At 40.9% G+C, this 16,728-nt stretch overlaps 1 protein-coding gene across 7 annotated transcripts in view; it reads right to left on the reverse strand.

The window, feature by feature from the left end:
* DMD (dystrophin) overlaps nucleotides 1-16,728 on the reverse strand; it is a 1,961,037-nt gene that overhangs the window by 1,147,507 nt on the left and 796,802 nt on the right. For all 7 annotated transcript variants that reach the window (XM_025200207.1, XM_014518487.2, XM_025200208.1 and 4 more), the window contains 3 exons: nucleotides 15,469-15,681; nucleotides 7,539-7,652; nucleotides 2,767-2,922 (listed from right to left, as the gene is read on the reverse strand). In XM_025200207.1, the coding sequence (XP_025055992.1) occupies nucleotides 2,767-2,922; nucleotides 7,539-7,652; nucleotides 15,469-15,681 (483 nt within the window). The remainder of the gene's footprint in view (nucleotides 1-2,766; nucleotides 2,923-7,538; nucleotides 7,653-15,468; nucleotides 15,682-16,728) is intronic.

The raw sequence follows: 16,728 nt of genomic DNA on the forward strand, positions 1-16,728 counted from the left end.
CAGGAATATCATGAAAGTCAAAAGGAAAAATGATATAAAACATCATAGAGAACTTAACGTCTTTACAGAAACTACAGAGATTGACTGCATGCTTAGCAAATTTGCAGACATTGCCAAGTTGGGTGGAGTTAAAGGGACCCAGAGTGACCTGGATAGACTGGAGAAAAGGTCCACAATCAAAAAGATAAGATTCAACAATACTTAACTGATTTGGGTCAAACTGGTTTATGCAAAGTCTGTCCCAGACCCTTTGCTGGTTTAAGATAAAGCAGACTCCCCCAGCATCCCGGCATGCTCTCTGGGCTGGGCGGGGCTCTCTGCTCCACAGCACAGCTGGCCCCTCCCCTCTGCTCCCTGGCTAGAGCTTCAGCAGAGACTGCAGGCTGCTCTCCCACTCCTTCTCATCACTCCCTGCCAACCAGGAATTCCCCTCTCCCCTCTGTCTTGCTGAGAGGTGTCTGTCTATTAGCTAGCAGACCACATGCTGGCTACAGTCTATGCTGTGGCAGATGGGACAAAGGCAGAATCAACAGGTAGTTGGTAATGCTCCTCTGTTGTTTTCTTAATGGGGTGATAAACACTTAGTTAGGGGTGATAAACACTTATCAATTCCCTGGTGGGCTGGTCAGGAGGTGGGGAACTTCTCCCTAATCAGAGCATCCTGCTGGGGTCTGGCCATGCTCCCCTTAACTTAGTGCTATGGAAGGGAAGGGAGGGCTGCTCTAGCATCCTGCCCCCCTCCCCCCCCCCCCCCGCTTTTCAGCCCCCCCCCCCCCGTATGTCTGGGATGTCTGTGCAGTTACAATCTGATTTAACCTAGCTAGGTTAGACTAACCTGCAAAGACTGAATCAATTCAGGCTCAGGCTTTCTGAATATCTGTCCCTAGCCTATGAGGGTGGCTAACAATTGGAACAGGCTGCCTAAAGAAACTATGTAATCTCCATCCCTGGAAGTTTTAAAAAATCAGGTTGGACAGACAGCTGAGACTGTTTAGTCAAGAGTGATCCTGCCTTGAGCAGGGGGCTAGACTAGATGACCTTCTGAGGTCTCTTCCAGCCCCACTTTCCTATGATCCTAAATTCAAGTCAGTCAAATAGAATTTCTCCTGCAGAACCAAATAAGTGGCTTCAGAAGTCAAGGAAAGGACTGTTTAAATGAATAGGTTTTTTTTTTTTTACTATTTTTTTACTCTGGACAGATATAATTAATCCACTTAATAAACAGAAAGTCATTTCTATAATCCAGGCCTCAATTCCTCTATTTATAAAATAAGGACAACAATATTTACTGACTTCCCTAATTTTGCAGTTACCATTTCTTTCCCCCACCTGAACTGTATATCTAAGTAACAGAAACCTTTAAACTAGCAGCTGGAAATATCTGTTTTTTTCTAGATTTTTTTTGAAAAAAGAAATAAAAAGGACCTCTTGGTTCACTGAATCCAGTCTTCAGCTACCACAGGAAACCACATCACAGAATCCCATTCATAAACATTTTATAAAAGTATCTTTATGAAGCTATATTTTGTGAAGGCTGGCTTTAAGCATTTTGACCTTGGCTTGCTTCTTTAAGGAATGTTGCTACAGTTTTTGTCTGTGAAAAGGCACAGTACACGGTGATATATGCCTTTTTATCTTTAGATCTATTTTGGGACATTCTTTATCCTAATCACACACTCTCTTCTTAGTTAGCTATCGTTACCAAAATTGCTCTCTCTGGTAAGAGGTATGAAAGACAGCAGAAAAGTTTGTTGTCGTTGTTCATGAGATAAAAGTAGAATAAATGACATGACAAAATTAGGAGAATAGCATTTTATAGCTATTACCCAATAACATGGGGAGAGTTATGAGGACATGGGAGATCAGCACTATTGGGCCAGAATCTCATTCTGAAAGTCAAGGTACTTAAATTTTAGCACATTTATAATTTTAAAAAGTGCAAGCAAGGAGCATATTTAATATTTTTTTAAACAATGCACAAACAGATGTAGTGAAAAATATCTCTGATTTAACAAGAAACAAGCTGAAGTGGGTAAAACATGAATAGAATACTTGCAATAACAAACCATTAAATTGAAAGGATTATCATTTTAATCCTTTTAATCCTTAAAGAATCTTTTAATCCTTTTATCTTTTTTATACAGAGCCTTAACTTTGGAGTGACTACTGTTAACTCCCTGATGCCCTCTCTTAGCAGGTAAAACTACTGGTTTACCATAAGCATAGTAAAATAATATGAAACATCCCACTTTTTGAGGCCTACCAATACATCTATATCCACATTTTGGCCATAAATTTGGGGCCTTAAATTAGATAACTAGATGGATAGAGAGAAAGAATTTCAAGGTATTGAAGTCTAAATACAAGTAACAATTTAGTGTGTTATGACTTCTTATTCAGTGTAATGAACTATACTCAGTAATGAGCAAAAATAAGTTTTCAGTGAAAAATGAATAAATACAGAAGCTCATTAGCTGGTAAATTGAGAAGGTTTTGGATAAAGCAATCTAGATCATAGAAAGCTAATTTTACATCAGCAATGATTAATACAGCAAGACTGAATTACATAGATTAAGAGCGCTACTCTCCACATATTTCAGTATGCTAGATAAACTTTCTAAGATGGAAGGTTAATTACTGTGAACCAGGAATGTCTAGATTTTTTTTCTTACATTAATTGTCTATTCCAAGAAAGGGAGGAATTATGCCAATGAAAAACCTGAAAGTTAATTAAAAGAAAGCCAGTCACAGCAAGACACTTAGTACCTGTTGGCAAATGTGTTCCCATTGAGCATTGAGTTCTTTTAGTTCTGTCTGTATTCTGGAAGCAAACTCTGGCTCTGCTTCATTTCTCATCTTCTTTCCAACCTCATTAACACCGTTCAAACTGGGCTGGATTGTCTGGATATCATTTACTAAGGCCTAAAGGAATAGTAGAGGTTTATGCAAGCAGCATACAAAAATACAGTTGTAGATATCCCATCTCTAAATAAATAAATAATTGGTGTAGATTTGAACTGAACTTACCACAATCAACGTATATAACATTATGTAAAATACATAGAGTGGAAGAATGAGAAACCTTTAATTAGTTTATGAGATTAGTTCTTCTATGAAAGAAATAAAACAGTTTTACCTTCAGTGTTTAATGGTTCTTAATAAACATTTATACAATGTTATGATGTTGAATTGGTTAAGAGAGAAATGGGGCTTCTTCTGAGCCATGTTAGCACCTCTTTTCTCATGCTCATGATACAAACGGATTGTAAAGACATCTTGTTTGACTATCAAAGAGCTGTCCCTATGGAGGTGACTCTAGGAAGTTACCTTCTGATAGTGGCCAAATTCAGGTTTTGGTCATGTTATTTCCAGATACTGAGCTGACCCTGAGGCTGTAACTATAAGAATGTAAATTGGATCAGTCCAAAGGCTGTTTTCAATTGCACAAGGGAATGAAGCCCAGCCTTGAGCCTGCCCCAGTCCTGTGTTCACTTAAATCACTGGCCTAAGATGGGTAGTAGGCCGTAAGAAGGTAGCATAAAACTACTTTTATACTAAAACAAACAGCTAAAACAAAGTCCCAAAATTCACAATCTAATTTGGACACCCAAAGGGTAAAGAAATAAAAAGATTAATTAAGGGAGGGTGGCATGATGTTTAAAGCAAACAAAAATGTGTTGCATTAGAGAGATGGAAGTAGGACTAATGAGAAGGAATAAATTGAAAAGGAGAAGTCAAAAACAGCAAGCAAGGCATGGCCTTGTCCCCATGTGCAGAGGGCCTGGAAAGCTCTGCAGCAGCAGCTGTCTCCCAGTTCCCTGCACATGAGGACCCCTCCGAATGTGTACGGGACAAGGAGATAGCTGCCGCTGCAGCTGGAAGAGCTCTGCTGGCCCCATGTGCATGGGAGCTAGCCCAGAGCTCCCTGCCAGCCCCCAGGTTAACACTCTGGGAAAGCCTGGAGCTCCCCCTGGGCTGCTGCAGGGAGCCAGAGCAGGGTAGGAATAGCCCTGTACCAAGCTGCTCCCCGTGGGAGCAGATTTACTCCCAACAGGGAGCATGTGTAGATGTGCTCCCAGGGGAGGCTTACTGCACAGTATTTTATCACATAGTAAGCCTTTATAATATTAACAGCACATGTAGATGTGCCCAGTAAAAAATAAGAATTTGCCCATGTAGCTTATAAGGAAGGAGTAATATAGAAACATAGAAAGTTGCTCAAGGGTTTGTAACCCTGGGAGTTCAATGTTTGTGTTTCACAAGTCTACTCACTGTGCCAAAGCATTTACAGAGTTTATAAATTTCATTAAACAAATAGATATGGATTATTAAAGGTTACAAGATTCTTTGCACTTACAACCTTGGTTGGGATAGTCAGAGGAGTTTGTAAACCCTGTGATAGAAATATCAATATTTCATGATGCTATAATACTACTGGAACAACCCTGGAATTGTAATTTTTGTGGGAATAATGAATATAATTCATAGTCCTCATAAGTTCTTCTGGCAAAGTCAGAACAGCCTATAAATAATAAGTGAATAATAGGTACATCAAAATCTCTTCTGGCACAGATTACATAATAGACGATAAATATATATGCAGAGTCCTCAGTAATCCAAATAGATGGTTTTCAGAAAATTGGATAATAGTGAAGTCAGATTTTTCCCCCTAATGTTTATAAAGTGAATGATTTTGTACAAAATGTGAGCAAGTTAATATATGTACCCTACAGTGTCTATAAAAAAAAGAGATCTTGTTCATGATAATTGTGTGTCAATAGACGTATGAAGTATATTCTGAACAAGTTATATAAGACTTGATGTCAAAAACCTCCCATCTGAAAAAAATGTGTCCACTGACTTAAATAAGAGAAGTAGATATTTAACACCTCTGAAAACAAGAAAATTATTTTCTAAGAATGTTAGATCTAAGTTCTTTGGGAGGGGTTGACTGGGTTTTTGAAACCTATATGTTCTACAGAGAATGCTTGCAGACAATGTTCACAATTTAGGTATACACACTTCTGACACATCCAGCAGAGTCTGTAAATGCCACAAGGTACACTACTTTTATTTAAGAAGTATACACAAGTTCTGTTTGTAAAGCCAGCAAAGTTTCTAAATGTTGTGAGTAGGGAAATCATGGAACTACTGTATAAATAAGATGTTTCCATTCTCCCTGTGCCCAAAGGAGTGAAGGAACTCTCATAAGTAAAGCTCTTTTTATCTGCTTAAGCATGTTTACTCTACCCATCCCATGACAGCTGAATGTCTACCAGAAAAATTGTCACCATAGATATGCCTGTTTTGTCCATACTGTCAGTCATTTTCCTGATGCTGCAGAATGTGTGTGTACTCATGGGCCATTCTTAAATGCATGTTTATTTTTTGCTGTTGTCTGTGCAGCCTGCCACCTTTATTTCAGGCTGCCTAAAGAAGGTGCTACTGTGTAATGCAACAACAGCCAATTTTGTCACTCTTTTTGCCTAAATGACAAGCTATCATAACATTGTTATAAGAAGAAAAGTAGAAAATATATTGTTCCCAAGAGATGGTCATCCTAAATGCTAATTATTTTTTATAATTTAATTTGCACAAGTACCTAAATGCTAGGTGTTTTCCAAATGATAAGAAAGTTCCCCACACCAACTCCTTCCAAGAATGTAATAGTATAAGAATTGTCATGCCTGTCTTTCCTGTTCTACCCATGCTAGAAATACTGTAATGATATAGTAACACTGTATCTGCCTCCTTTTGGTATATTCAGCCTCTCACCCTAACCCCTTTTAAGCATTTTCTCCAAAACCAGATATTTGAGAGGTTCTTACCAATTGAATAAATGAAAGAAAACAAAAGCAAAGCACAGTCAGATTTAAATTTATTTTTAGAGAGGATGAAAATCTGTGGTGTGGATACATGTAACAAAATATTTCAAATGCCTTTCAAACATTACAGAGGGCCAGCTGGACATGCTTACAACCCCTTTGAAATGTTCCCAAAGTGGCTGAAAGACTCCGAAATAGGACCTCTTGAAACAAAGTTATATTTTATGATGTCTTACTTCTTGGTTCATCTAGATGGGCAGATGAGTCAAGTAAGGTAGACAGCCTGCTAGGTCTCCAGCCACTTGGTCATGCTCTGGGACCTGGGGCACTGCTGGGTCACCCTCACACATTCCCAGACTCACATACCTGCCAGACTTGGGGCTACTTACTTCTCCCACAATGTCCCCTATTACCAGATCCCTGAAAATTTTAGGGACCCCTGTTGGCATCAGAGGTAGGCTCTCCAATCCAATGCCCTCTCTCTGAAAGGGAGAAGGGAGAGGTAGAGAAGATTGGGATCAGAGTGTCAGACTTCTCATGGCAGAGGAACCCTCCCATTTGTAGCATGAACTTAACTAATGTAGCTGATGTTAACATCAAGTGTAATAATAGTGAAATGTAACCATGTTAGTCTTGTCCTGTAAGCAACTTGAAAACTCCATTTTTGTATCCTTCTGCTTGACGTAAGTGAATGAACTCTGCATAGCCTTTATGTAAGAGTTTGTGTAAAAGGGTGAATGTTGAGAGAATGTCATAGATACAGGAGAAGAAGATTCAACTTTTTATGTAACAAGGCACCAAATGTAAGTTACCAACCACTAACTAGCTAACAAACGGCTGAAGAATCCCTTTGAAGCGCGAGGGCACAAAGGAGATAACAGACGAAGAAATTCTACCAGACGGGCAACAAGAACAGTCCAAGGCTAAGACAAACTGAAGACAAATGAAGAACAACCACACAAACAGAAGATGAGTATGGACAAACCCCAAAGTACTGAAACAAAGAATGCCAAACCCTATAAAAGAACACTTTGAAAATGCCAAGTTGGATGAGTCTTTTTCTCTACTGCTGTTTCATCGGAGCACAGATGCATCTGTTCACCCTGCTCCAGCTGTTATCTTCAAATCTGCTATCTTCAAAACATCACCATCTACTTAATAAGCCCAGGTTGGCCACCCTGGGCTGATATTGAGCAACTATTGCTGGTAGGTATATCTGGTGTATGTGTGGATGAAATGGTTGTTGTGTATGTGTATGTCTGTGTGTAAAGATGTGTATGATGATTTGTGTGTGTTTGTATGAATGGTGTGTCCGAACCTCTTTGTCTAACTCATGTAATCAATAAATGCGGCACCGTGCCTTATCCCCCTTTGTGAAGTCTCACTTGTGATTTGAGCAACTGGCAATTTGTGTAACACATTAACGCATGTACCTCTGCTCATCAGCTTTCTTCTCTCCCCCTTGCCTCCTGCCCCTGTGACGGGGTGAGTGAGAAGTGGAGCAGCAGGTTGCTGTAGCAGATGTGTTCTGGCACTAGAGCAGGCTGCAGGCTTTTGAAACATTCTCGATAAGAATGTGCAAGAAGCACACATCCCTGGGATGAAACGTTTCCAGTTTTGTCTTTGCTGTCTGGCTCAACTCTTGTTCTATACAAACCTGCCTATTCAACTGGAAATACACACACAACAAGCAAGCACATTAGAAATACTTACTGTGCACTGTTCAAGCTGTTTTTCCAGTGCTTCTGAATCACCAAGGGCAGGCCATTCTTCCTGCAGAAAAACATCCACTTCAGCCATCCATTTCTTCAGGGTTTTAGTGTCATTCTGTTTATCAAAAGATATGTTATTGTATCATACAGACAGTGACTGGTGGTGATATTACTCATCATAGCACTATGACAACTTTCTCACAATTTAATTTGGAGATTCTAAGGCTGTCTGAAACTGCAAACAATCAAAATCACTTTTGGGGGGGACTGCCATTGGCCTGTATTCTCATAGTTCTTCTCTGAGCTATTTTTGTTTCAGGAATGAACAGCTCCCTTTACATTAATAAATTACAGAAACAAAATCAATGTAAACAATACAGGAACCTTGGCTTCAGCTTCTTACATAACAACAACAACAACAACAATAATACTTCACTTGCACAGAGACAGTTATATATATCCCACCTTGTTAAAGTTCTCAAACTATTTGCACTTGCCAGTTCTGTAAGGTTAACTTGTTTCATTAACTGGCAGAGCTCAGTATACAAAAAATGTCCTTGCAAAATAAAGCAGAAGCCCTATACTTGCTCTGTTAACCATGGTAGAGCAAGCTGCATGATTCTCTGGAAGGCCCAAAATGAATCAGCTAGGAGGTATACAGGAATCCTCATCTCAGTCCCCTCTTCTACCTGGGAGACCTTACATAAGCTCATGGCTCCAAGAGCCACTCCAAAGCACCTGGACTGTCACATGTATCAGCGTCCCCACACTGAAAAATGGTGGTGGGGGTGCTTTAACTAAAATTTGCTGAACAAGCTTTAGACTGCAGATATGCAGTCACTCAAAAATGGAGCTCGATCCCACAACAACACAGACTCAACAGTGCATGTCTGTTGAGTCTGGGGAATTACTGTAACTCATGGTGCTTTCTGTGAAGTGCCATGAGTTACAATGGGAAGTGCAAGTCTGTTAGCACCCTAGGCGTTCAGCCTCATTGGCAAGTTCCCTAACCAGTCAACCAGTGAGACTAAAACATGAGAGGGTCCTTGTAGCAGAACTGGCTCTGAGGGTGGCTGTAATACTCCCTGGTTTCTAAGCTATACCTGTACTACTCTGGCCTCTCAGGGTACTCTTCCTTTTTTGCCTTGCCTGCCACATCTTGATGGATATTATAATCCTTATGCAGATTGCCCCTGTTCACCTCACCACAACTTCTTGTGCCCAGCTGGCACCCGTCCTGCCCCTCAGACACTAAATCATCATGGCTCTATCTGTGTCTTAGGTTGTAAGTCACCACAGCGGCAACCATCATAGCCTTCCACCACCCCCAAAGCCATACCCACACTTCTCAGGTATTACTCAGTAGCACCTCAGAAGGGGCCCCTTGGCCCAAACTCGACATATGGCCCCTCAGACCCAAAACTTTTATCTGGATGCACCCCTCAGCCCAGGTCCACTGCCTTGGACCTTGGCTCCTGGGTCTCAGCCCTGCCTTGCTCTCATGTGCTCTGGGCCCCTGACCCTATCTCACTCTCCTTCCCATTTTCTGGTTTTCCAGCCCTAAACAAGGCTGCTACCTAACCCTGCCCCAGGTAATGCTACTCTTTCACTGCATAGCCCCTTGAGCTCCTGGCTCTTTACAGGGCTTTATGCTGAGTGCTCCTCAGGTGCCCCTGTTGCCTCCGAACCATCCCCATAGCTACAACCTAGTATTCTGGTTAAACTTAAACACAACAAAAACATAAGCAAACTGCTTTGAAACTAAAAATTACCCCCACTCTGGGTCACCACCCCACTGCAAATCATATTTTACCCTTAGCTCTCTCCTTCCAGCTTTCTTGAGTAGCTTGGGTGCCTGTGGGCCTATTTCCTGCAGCCACTCTCCCTAGGAGCTCCTCTCCATGTACCAAGCAGGGCCAGATTTACTGCTTTGCCTCCAGCACTGGGGCTTATATGTCCCAAAGTACAACCCCTTCCTAGCATGTGGCTTCCTAGCCATACATATGGGTTTCTCCTTTTCTTAATGGCCAGACTCCTCTCCTTTGCTGTAGCTCCTATACTTGTTGTTTCTGGTCTGCTTGCCTTCTAGCAACTGGACTTTGCCTAGTTGCCTACCCCATGCAGCAAGCCTAGTCTCTTGCAATCACCTCTTAAGGTAACAAAAGCCTCATGTTGTTACCTTGTTCATGGTAGAAACTAAAAAACTTGCACTTAGGTGATTATACGGGAACAAAATAGCAACCCATATATTTCAATTAGCACTTTAACACCATTAGAACATTAACACTGCAACAAAAAGGCGGGGGTGGGGAGAAAAGGGTAGGGGAGAAATGCAGCTGGTTTCTCCCCCTGACCCCATGAAACACAGAATACAAGTTGAGAACTGTTGAATTGCAATTCTTTTTTGACTCTCTTAAAAAAAAAGGTCAAGTCAGTGTTGATGAGAGCCACATTCAGCTTTGAAGTCAGTCATTTTCACTGTCTTCAATAAAGTAATAAAAAGGATCTCCCAAAGTATATCACCATTATGGTGAAATTTGAGAGAAATTAACACTCAGATAGAATCACACTTACTTCTTCAATACAGTAATCATTCTATGTTCTAATAATATATATATGTGTGTTTATATATGTGTGTGAGTGTGTGTGTGATCTATCTATCCATCTCACACACATAGATACATACATATAGATACATACACCCACACACACAGATATAAATACATACATATATACATACAAACACATAACCCCCTCACACACACATACACGCATACATGTGTACACATATAAAGAATAGGGCTGTGCAAAGCTTTGGTTGCTGATTCGATTTGGAGGAGATTCAGCCCAATTCGGTGGCTGAATCTCTGAATCCAAATCAAATCAAGAAACCAATAAAAAGGTCCAAATTGATCCACAGCCTCCAAATCGATTCGGAAAAGATTTGTAGATTTGGACAGTCCCCTCTCAGTGCTGCAGGGAGCTGGATCCCGGACTCCATGCAGGTAAGTAGGGGGCAGGGGGGAGAGGCTAGAGGGGGGGGGGCGGGGGGGGGCCCCCCCTCACCAGGTTCCATTCCCTGCCTGCTCCCCCAGCCCCTGTGAGTGTTGCCTGAGCCCTGCCTGTTGCCCCAGCCACATCAATGGTTGCCCCCCCAGCCCCAGTGTCGTGGCACTTAAAAAAAAAAAAAGCACAAAAAAAGCCCCGCACTCACTGGCTGCTGCAGCAGCCATCAGGACTTCTGGGGGCTCATAATAGAGCACTCCCATGCAACAAGGGGCAGCTGGGACCACCTGCCTCCCCCCCACCTGGCAGTAGCCAGTGAATGTGGGGCTTTTTTTTTGTTTGAATGTTTTAAGTGTTGGGATACTGGGGTCAGGCAGAGCAGCCACTGACAGGGCTGGGAAAGCAGGTGGGAGATGGGGCTTGTTCAATCTGGAGATTCAGCCAATTTAGAGACAGCTGAATCTCTGAATCAGATTTGGTCTAATCAATTCAGGACAATGATTCGTATGACTGAACTGAGTCACTGTCTCCCGAATCGTCTAAATCCAAAGCGAATACTAGCCACTTTTCACAGGCCTAATACATATATGGGAATGAGACCAGGCCCAAAGTGGTAGGCAGGGAAGGGAGGGAGCAGGTCCGGACCTGAGGCAGTACGGGGAAGGGGGGGGGAAGCTAACCCTGACCCATGGGGGTATACACCCATGTATATATATACACAGCTTTTATTGTGTATATATATTTGTGTGTGTGTGTGTGTACACGTATATATATATATATATATATATATATACACACACACACACACACACACACACACACACACACACCCCCTTACAAGCTGGCATGCGTGTGTGTGTGTGTGTGGAACACACACACACACACACACACACACACACACACATTAAAAGCTGCCTTAACTGTAAGGCAGTTAAGACAGTTAACTTACAACTGCCTTGTAAGGTAAAAGCACAACTGGAAGTGCCCACTGTGGCACTTGCGGTTTCACCAAGCCCTCACGGCCCAGGGCAAAGCAGCCTGCACTGCCAAACCCCCAAGGCTCAGGGCATAGCAGGCTCTGCAGGGACCCCCTCCCTGTCCTTTGGGGTCCACGGGAGGGGTGGCGATGCCTCGAGCATGACGGAAGAAGTGACAGCCCAAACAGGCAAAGACACCTGTTCAGACCTCTCAATTAACTGGCATATTTTGTTATCTGGCACCCCTCATTCCCCATGGGTGCCAGATAACAAAGCTTTTGCTGTATATGTGTGTGTGTGTGTACATTCATACACATAGACACAAAGATCTACGTGCACACACATATACATATTTTATATATATAAATATATATATATATACACACACACACACAACGGGTCAGGGTCTGGCTTCCCCCGCTTCCCCCCTACTGCCTCAGGTCCAGGCCCACTCCATCCCTTCCCCACCCACTGCTTCAGGCCTGGGTTCATTCCCCCCTCTGCCCCCCACCACTTTGGGTCAGGTCCCCCCCCATTGTTTTGAGTCCAGTTCCCCCTCTGCTGCTTTGGGTGTGGGCCCATGCACTCCCTCACCCCTTGCCATTCAACCCTATGCCACTGCCTCCCAGGAATGGGGGGGAAGGGAGCTTGCATATGGCCAGTGGCACTCATGGGCAGTGACGGGCAGTGGGTGGCGGCAGCTGGAGCTGCCCATGTTGCAGCAGCAGGCAGCCATGGCTAGTGACATGCTGCCACTCGTAACCCCCTCTTTCTCTTCCTGCTCTCCTCCCTCTCTCCCCTCTTCCCCACTGCCTCCCCCTCCCTACCACCTGTTGTTGGTGGGGCCCTCCAGCTCCTGGCTCCAAGGAGCATGGCCAGGAGGGAGGCAAAGCCAGCACTGCTGGCCTTGCCCCCACCCTGCTCCTGCCCCTCAGTCCCTGCTGTCATGATGGTGCTCCACCATGTGGGGAGGGAGAGGCCAGCACTGCTCTGCCAGCACCCCGCATTGCTGCCGCCTCCAAGCATCATGGCAGTGCTCTGGTCCCTGCTGTCTCCCTCTGCCTCCAAGGAGCAAGGGCTGGGGTAGGGGTGAGGTGAGTGCCGCTCCAGCCCCTCAGTCCCTACTGTCATGGTGGTGGTCTGCTGTGTATCTCTGTACAGAGCACTCTGGCTGCCAAGACAACTAATCAGAGTGCAAATAAAGCATGACAGACAGACAGACAGACAGAGTCAAAGGTATTTATAATATTAGAATACATATACATACAAAGATACACACACACACACAAAGACCCGCACACACACATACATATATACACATACATGTATATATGTATGTGTGTGTGTATATAGGCAGACAAGGTTCTTTGGGTAAATCCAATATTTTTATTAGACCAAGTATTTGATTTGAGTTCTTTACCCAAGGAAACTTGTTTGCCTATGTCCTTAGACCAACACAGCTACAACCTGCACCCCTGAAATATATGTCTTATGCCACCAGGCATAAGTTAATCAACAAAAGTAAATGATACAACAGTGATGAATATATTTCATGATAGCAATTGTCAAATGAGCTATTTAATGCAACTGCTTCTCTATTTTGTTCTCAATGTTAAAAGTAATCTAAAATCAGAATTTATGAGGAAAATTTATTTCTTAACATTCATGGATTAAGCATTGTTCACTAATGAGAAAAAACACAGATATAAACACATGCTGATCAAGAATGTAAGGGTTACTCCAAATACTATTTTAGACCAACAACAGAAAAAGGCTTGAATTCTGAAATTGGTACAGATAAGGGCCTTACCTAATTTCACCTAATGGAGATCTAAGTGGCATTTAGGCATCTAAGTGTAATCATATCACTCCCTGCTCGAGTTCATGAAAACTTATTAATAAAAAAGGTGGTCTTCTTGATGCTTTCTGTGACAACCTTAAAGCTAAAATGAAGGAGTGTTACAAAAGTAGATGTGTTAACAGCTGTTTAATGACTGAAGGAGGGTGGAAGAAGATTGTACTTACATGCCTAAATGCCACTTAGATGCCTAATAGATAGGATAGGATCTGGCCCTAACTAACTATAATTTTTATCTGTGATCAGTAGTGATTTGAACATATAGTTTATGGCACACTCCATTAAGAAACAATTGCAAAGAAATTACCAAAGCAAGAATTTTGAAGGTAACTACACATTCCAACTATACTCAAGGACTGCAAAACCAGTAAGTTTTTAAAGAATTGCATACTACCAGTGATCCTAATAATACAATGACTGCAAAGGCTAACAGAGCAGTCATTTTGTATTCAGCTATAGCTCACATAGTTTTTGAAAATATATATTTTACTGGGTAAGGTAATACTGTTCAGCATCCTGAGATTTGTCACCTTCTCTTTTTAGGGTGGCAGTGTTATCTTCTTTAACTTCTCTCTGAAAAGTCAGCAATAATGCATAAGCAACAGATCTAATTAGCACTTGGATGAAAAGGATAGTACCTTAAATATATTTGCTAACATTTCATTATACTACGGTAAAAATAAACCAAACTCTGGTATTCCTCTCCTGTTCTTCAATTTACCTTGAAGGTAAGAGCGCTACCAAGAGAAACAAACCTGCATTTTAGTGTTATTCAACTCCTGTGGTGATTGCAAAATTGCTGTATTGGTGATAATATAATCATTATCTTTCACATTTTTGTTTACTTAAAACATTGCCCGGTAGCAAAAGAAAAGTGATTAATGAGTTTTTTGGTCTTTTTCAACTGGGATTATCTCTGCTGAAACTGGGATGCAGTAACATCTAAACCCTACTGACAGATCATTTATTCTTGCTCAGAGGATTGTGTTGGATTCACCAGGAAACGGCAGTCAGCTCATAACCTATTGTGTTAAGAGCTATAATATAAAAGTAATAATAAATTATATTCTACTTTAAAGACCAAGGCCAAGGATATTCATATATTTACAATATTCATCATTCTAAAACGAACAGTGTGTGGGAATCTATGTTATGACTGTTAGCTCTCGGTATGACTCCAGGGCTTCAACCTTTATTACTTTCATTGCCTCTCCTTTATAGTATTTAAATGGTTATTTGCATGGAAGTATAACGTATTTTGTTCAAAATACTTTGCATATTTTGATGGAACCTTATGTAACCTTTAAGGTTACATAAAAAGGAAAGAGGAATAAATACATTCAAAACGGTTACATAAATGGTCTTCACAAGATATGTTAACAATTCATGGCTTACATCTTTCACATGTCACAAACAACTAGATTCAGAGGTGTTCCCTTCCTATTTTTATATTTATCTAAGATACAACATGTGGGAATAGGTGGTTTACAAACAAATATGAATAATATATCCTTACTACAAGGAAAATCCTGATACTTGACTGGTGATGTCAATATGCTACCACAATATACGGAATGATATCATCAACAATAGATGTGGACCCAGTAAAGTCAATACAGTTTATGTTGCTTTCATGCATAAATGTTTGAAAGATTAGATCTCTGGTGATCTGATTCTGTTCCCACTCAGTAATCAATCTGACTTCACTATGAGCAAAAATAGCCAAAAGGTAAGAAGTCAGTGCAAGATTCTCATTCAATTGAACTCAACTAAAAAACAGTTATCAATATCACTTTAGTAAGGATTTCACATATATAATCTATAAAATGGATCATCTGTATGCCAATCAATCAACATTCTAGCAACTGTCAAAAGTCTAGAAATGTTTATATACATTTATTTTTGTTTAACACACAAAGCCAGATAACAATCTCACACATATGAATCAACTGGAGACTCCATCTTCATGACTTTTTCCTCTCCAAGAATTTGAAGAGATGTATAAAAATGCATGCTGTGCCATGTCCTATGCCACTGGATTCTGTAAGATACTTTAACAGTGAAGAATGAGGGAAATAAATCCTGCTAACCTGGAACTGTTGGAGCTTGGTCATCATCTCCTCAAGTTTTTGGCAATTTTCCACCAGCTGAGCTGATAATTTCTTCCAACGTCCAAGGATGCCCTCAATTTCTGATCGATATTTCTGACTGACTTCAGCAGGGGCTTTCTTGGACATCTCTTCCACAGTTGTGCTGAGATAGTTTAGGCCTTTTTGTTGTTCCTGCAGAGAACTTTGCAAAGCCTGTGATATGAAATGTGATATAAAATTGGGAACGTGCCATGCTATTTTCAACATACTTCTTTTTTTCAGATACAGTGAAACATTTTAAAGCAAAGACTTATAAATTCTAAGTCTCTTATATTTACTACAAACATTTATAAAACACTTCTACTAATAATTAATTTACAAAAAATGGCATACCAAATACTAAATATAATTGTATCTTTATCTTGAGTCTACTTAATAAGAAATACATATATTTGCTAATATGAATTATCTACATACATTCCCCATCACACAAGTCAAGGCATTGCCTGCTTTATTAAACAACTCATTATGAACCTAATGATTATACTTTCATTCAAAATGGAAGTCTGATCAATAAAAATGCATGGAGATGAGATGTAGCTGAACAGTAATTTCCCAGATATTTTTTAAATATCTGGATTTTTTAATCTATATACCGGTTTGAAAATTTGTGAAATCTTTACTTAAAATTTTACTTGTAAAAGCAGGTAATATTTCTTCCTTGTATTTCCATATTTTCTTTGGCAGCTGTATCAAACACTATACTCTTTAGCTACTGCATAATAAAACAATACTGAAGTCCAAATGCAGAGAAGCTTTATGCCCACTGGCAAAACTCATCCCACATCTGTCTTTGCTTGGAGACTTGACAGGAGTCGGGAGAATTGGGAGGAGAAAAGTATATGCCATGTATTTTTCATAGCACAAACGAGTGTTTTCTTGTATGCATTGGGAAATAAAACAAGCCAAATCTATGTTTAAGAACTATAAATATCTCTGTGAGAATCTTTTATTTCCCATACGGAGATGCAAATGTGATTCCTAAAGGTATTCAGAACCTTACCAGCATTTAACTGGCAAAAATCAGCCTTGGTGCTTTTTTCTTTAAAATTTACAACCTGTCATCATCAGTAAGTAGCCTCTCTTTCAGGCCCTTGGGCTAAGTCCTTAAGCCTTTCTCTAAAGCCCTTGGGTTAAATTGTCATGGCTCCACAGACTTCAGCAGAATTATGATAATTCAGAGCAGCTAAGGTTCCATCT

This window comes from Alligator sinensis, unplaced genomic scaffold (genome assembly GCF_000455745.1).
Source record: "Alligator sinensis unplaced genomic scaffold, ASM45574v1 scaffold746_1, whole genome shotgun sequence".
Taxonomy (NCBI): domain Eukaryota; kingdom Metazoa; phylum Chordata; order Crocodylia; family Alligatoridae; genus Alligator; species Alligator sinensis.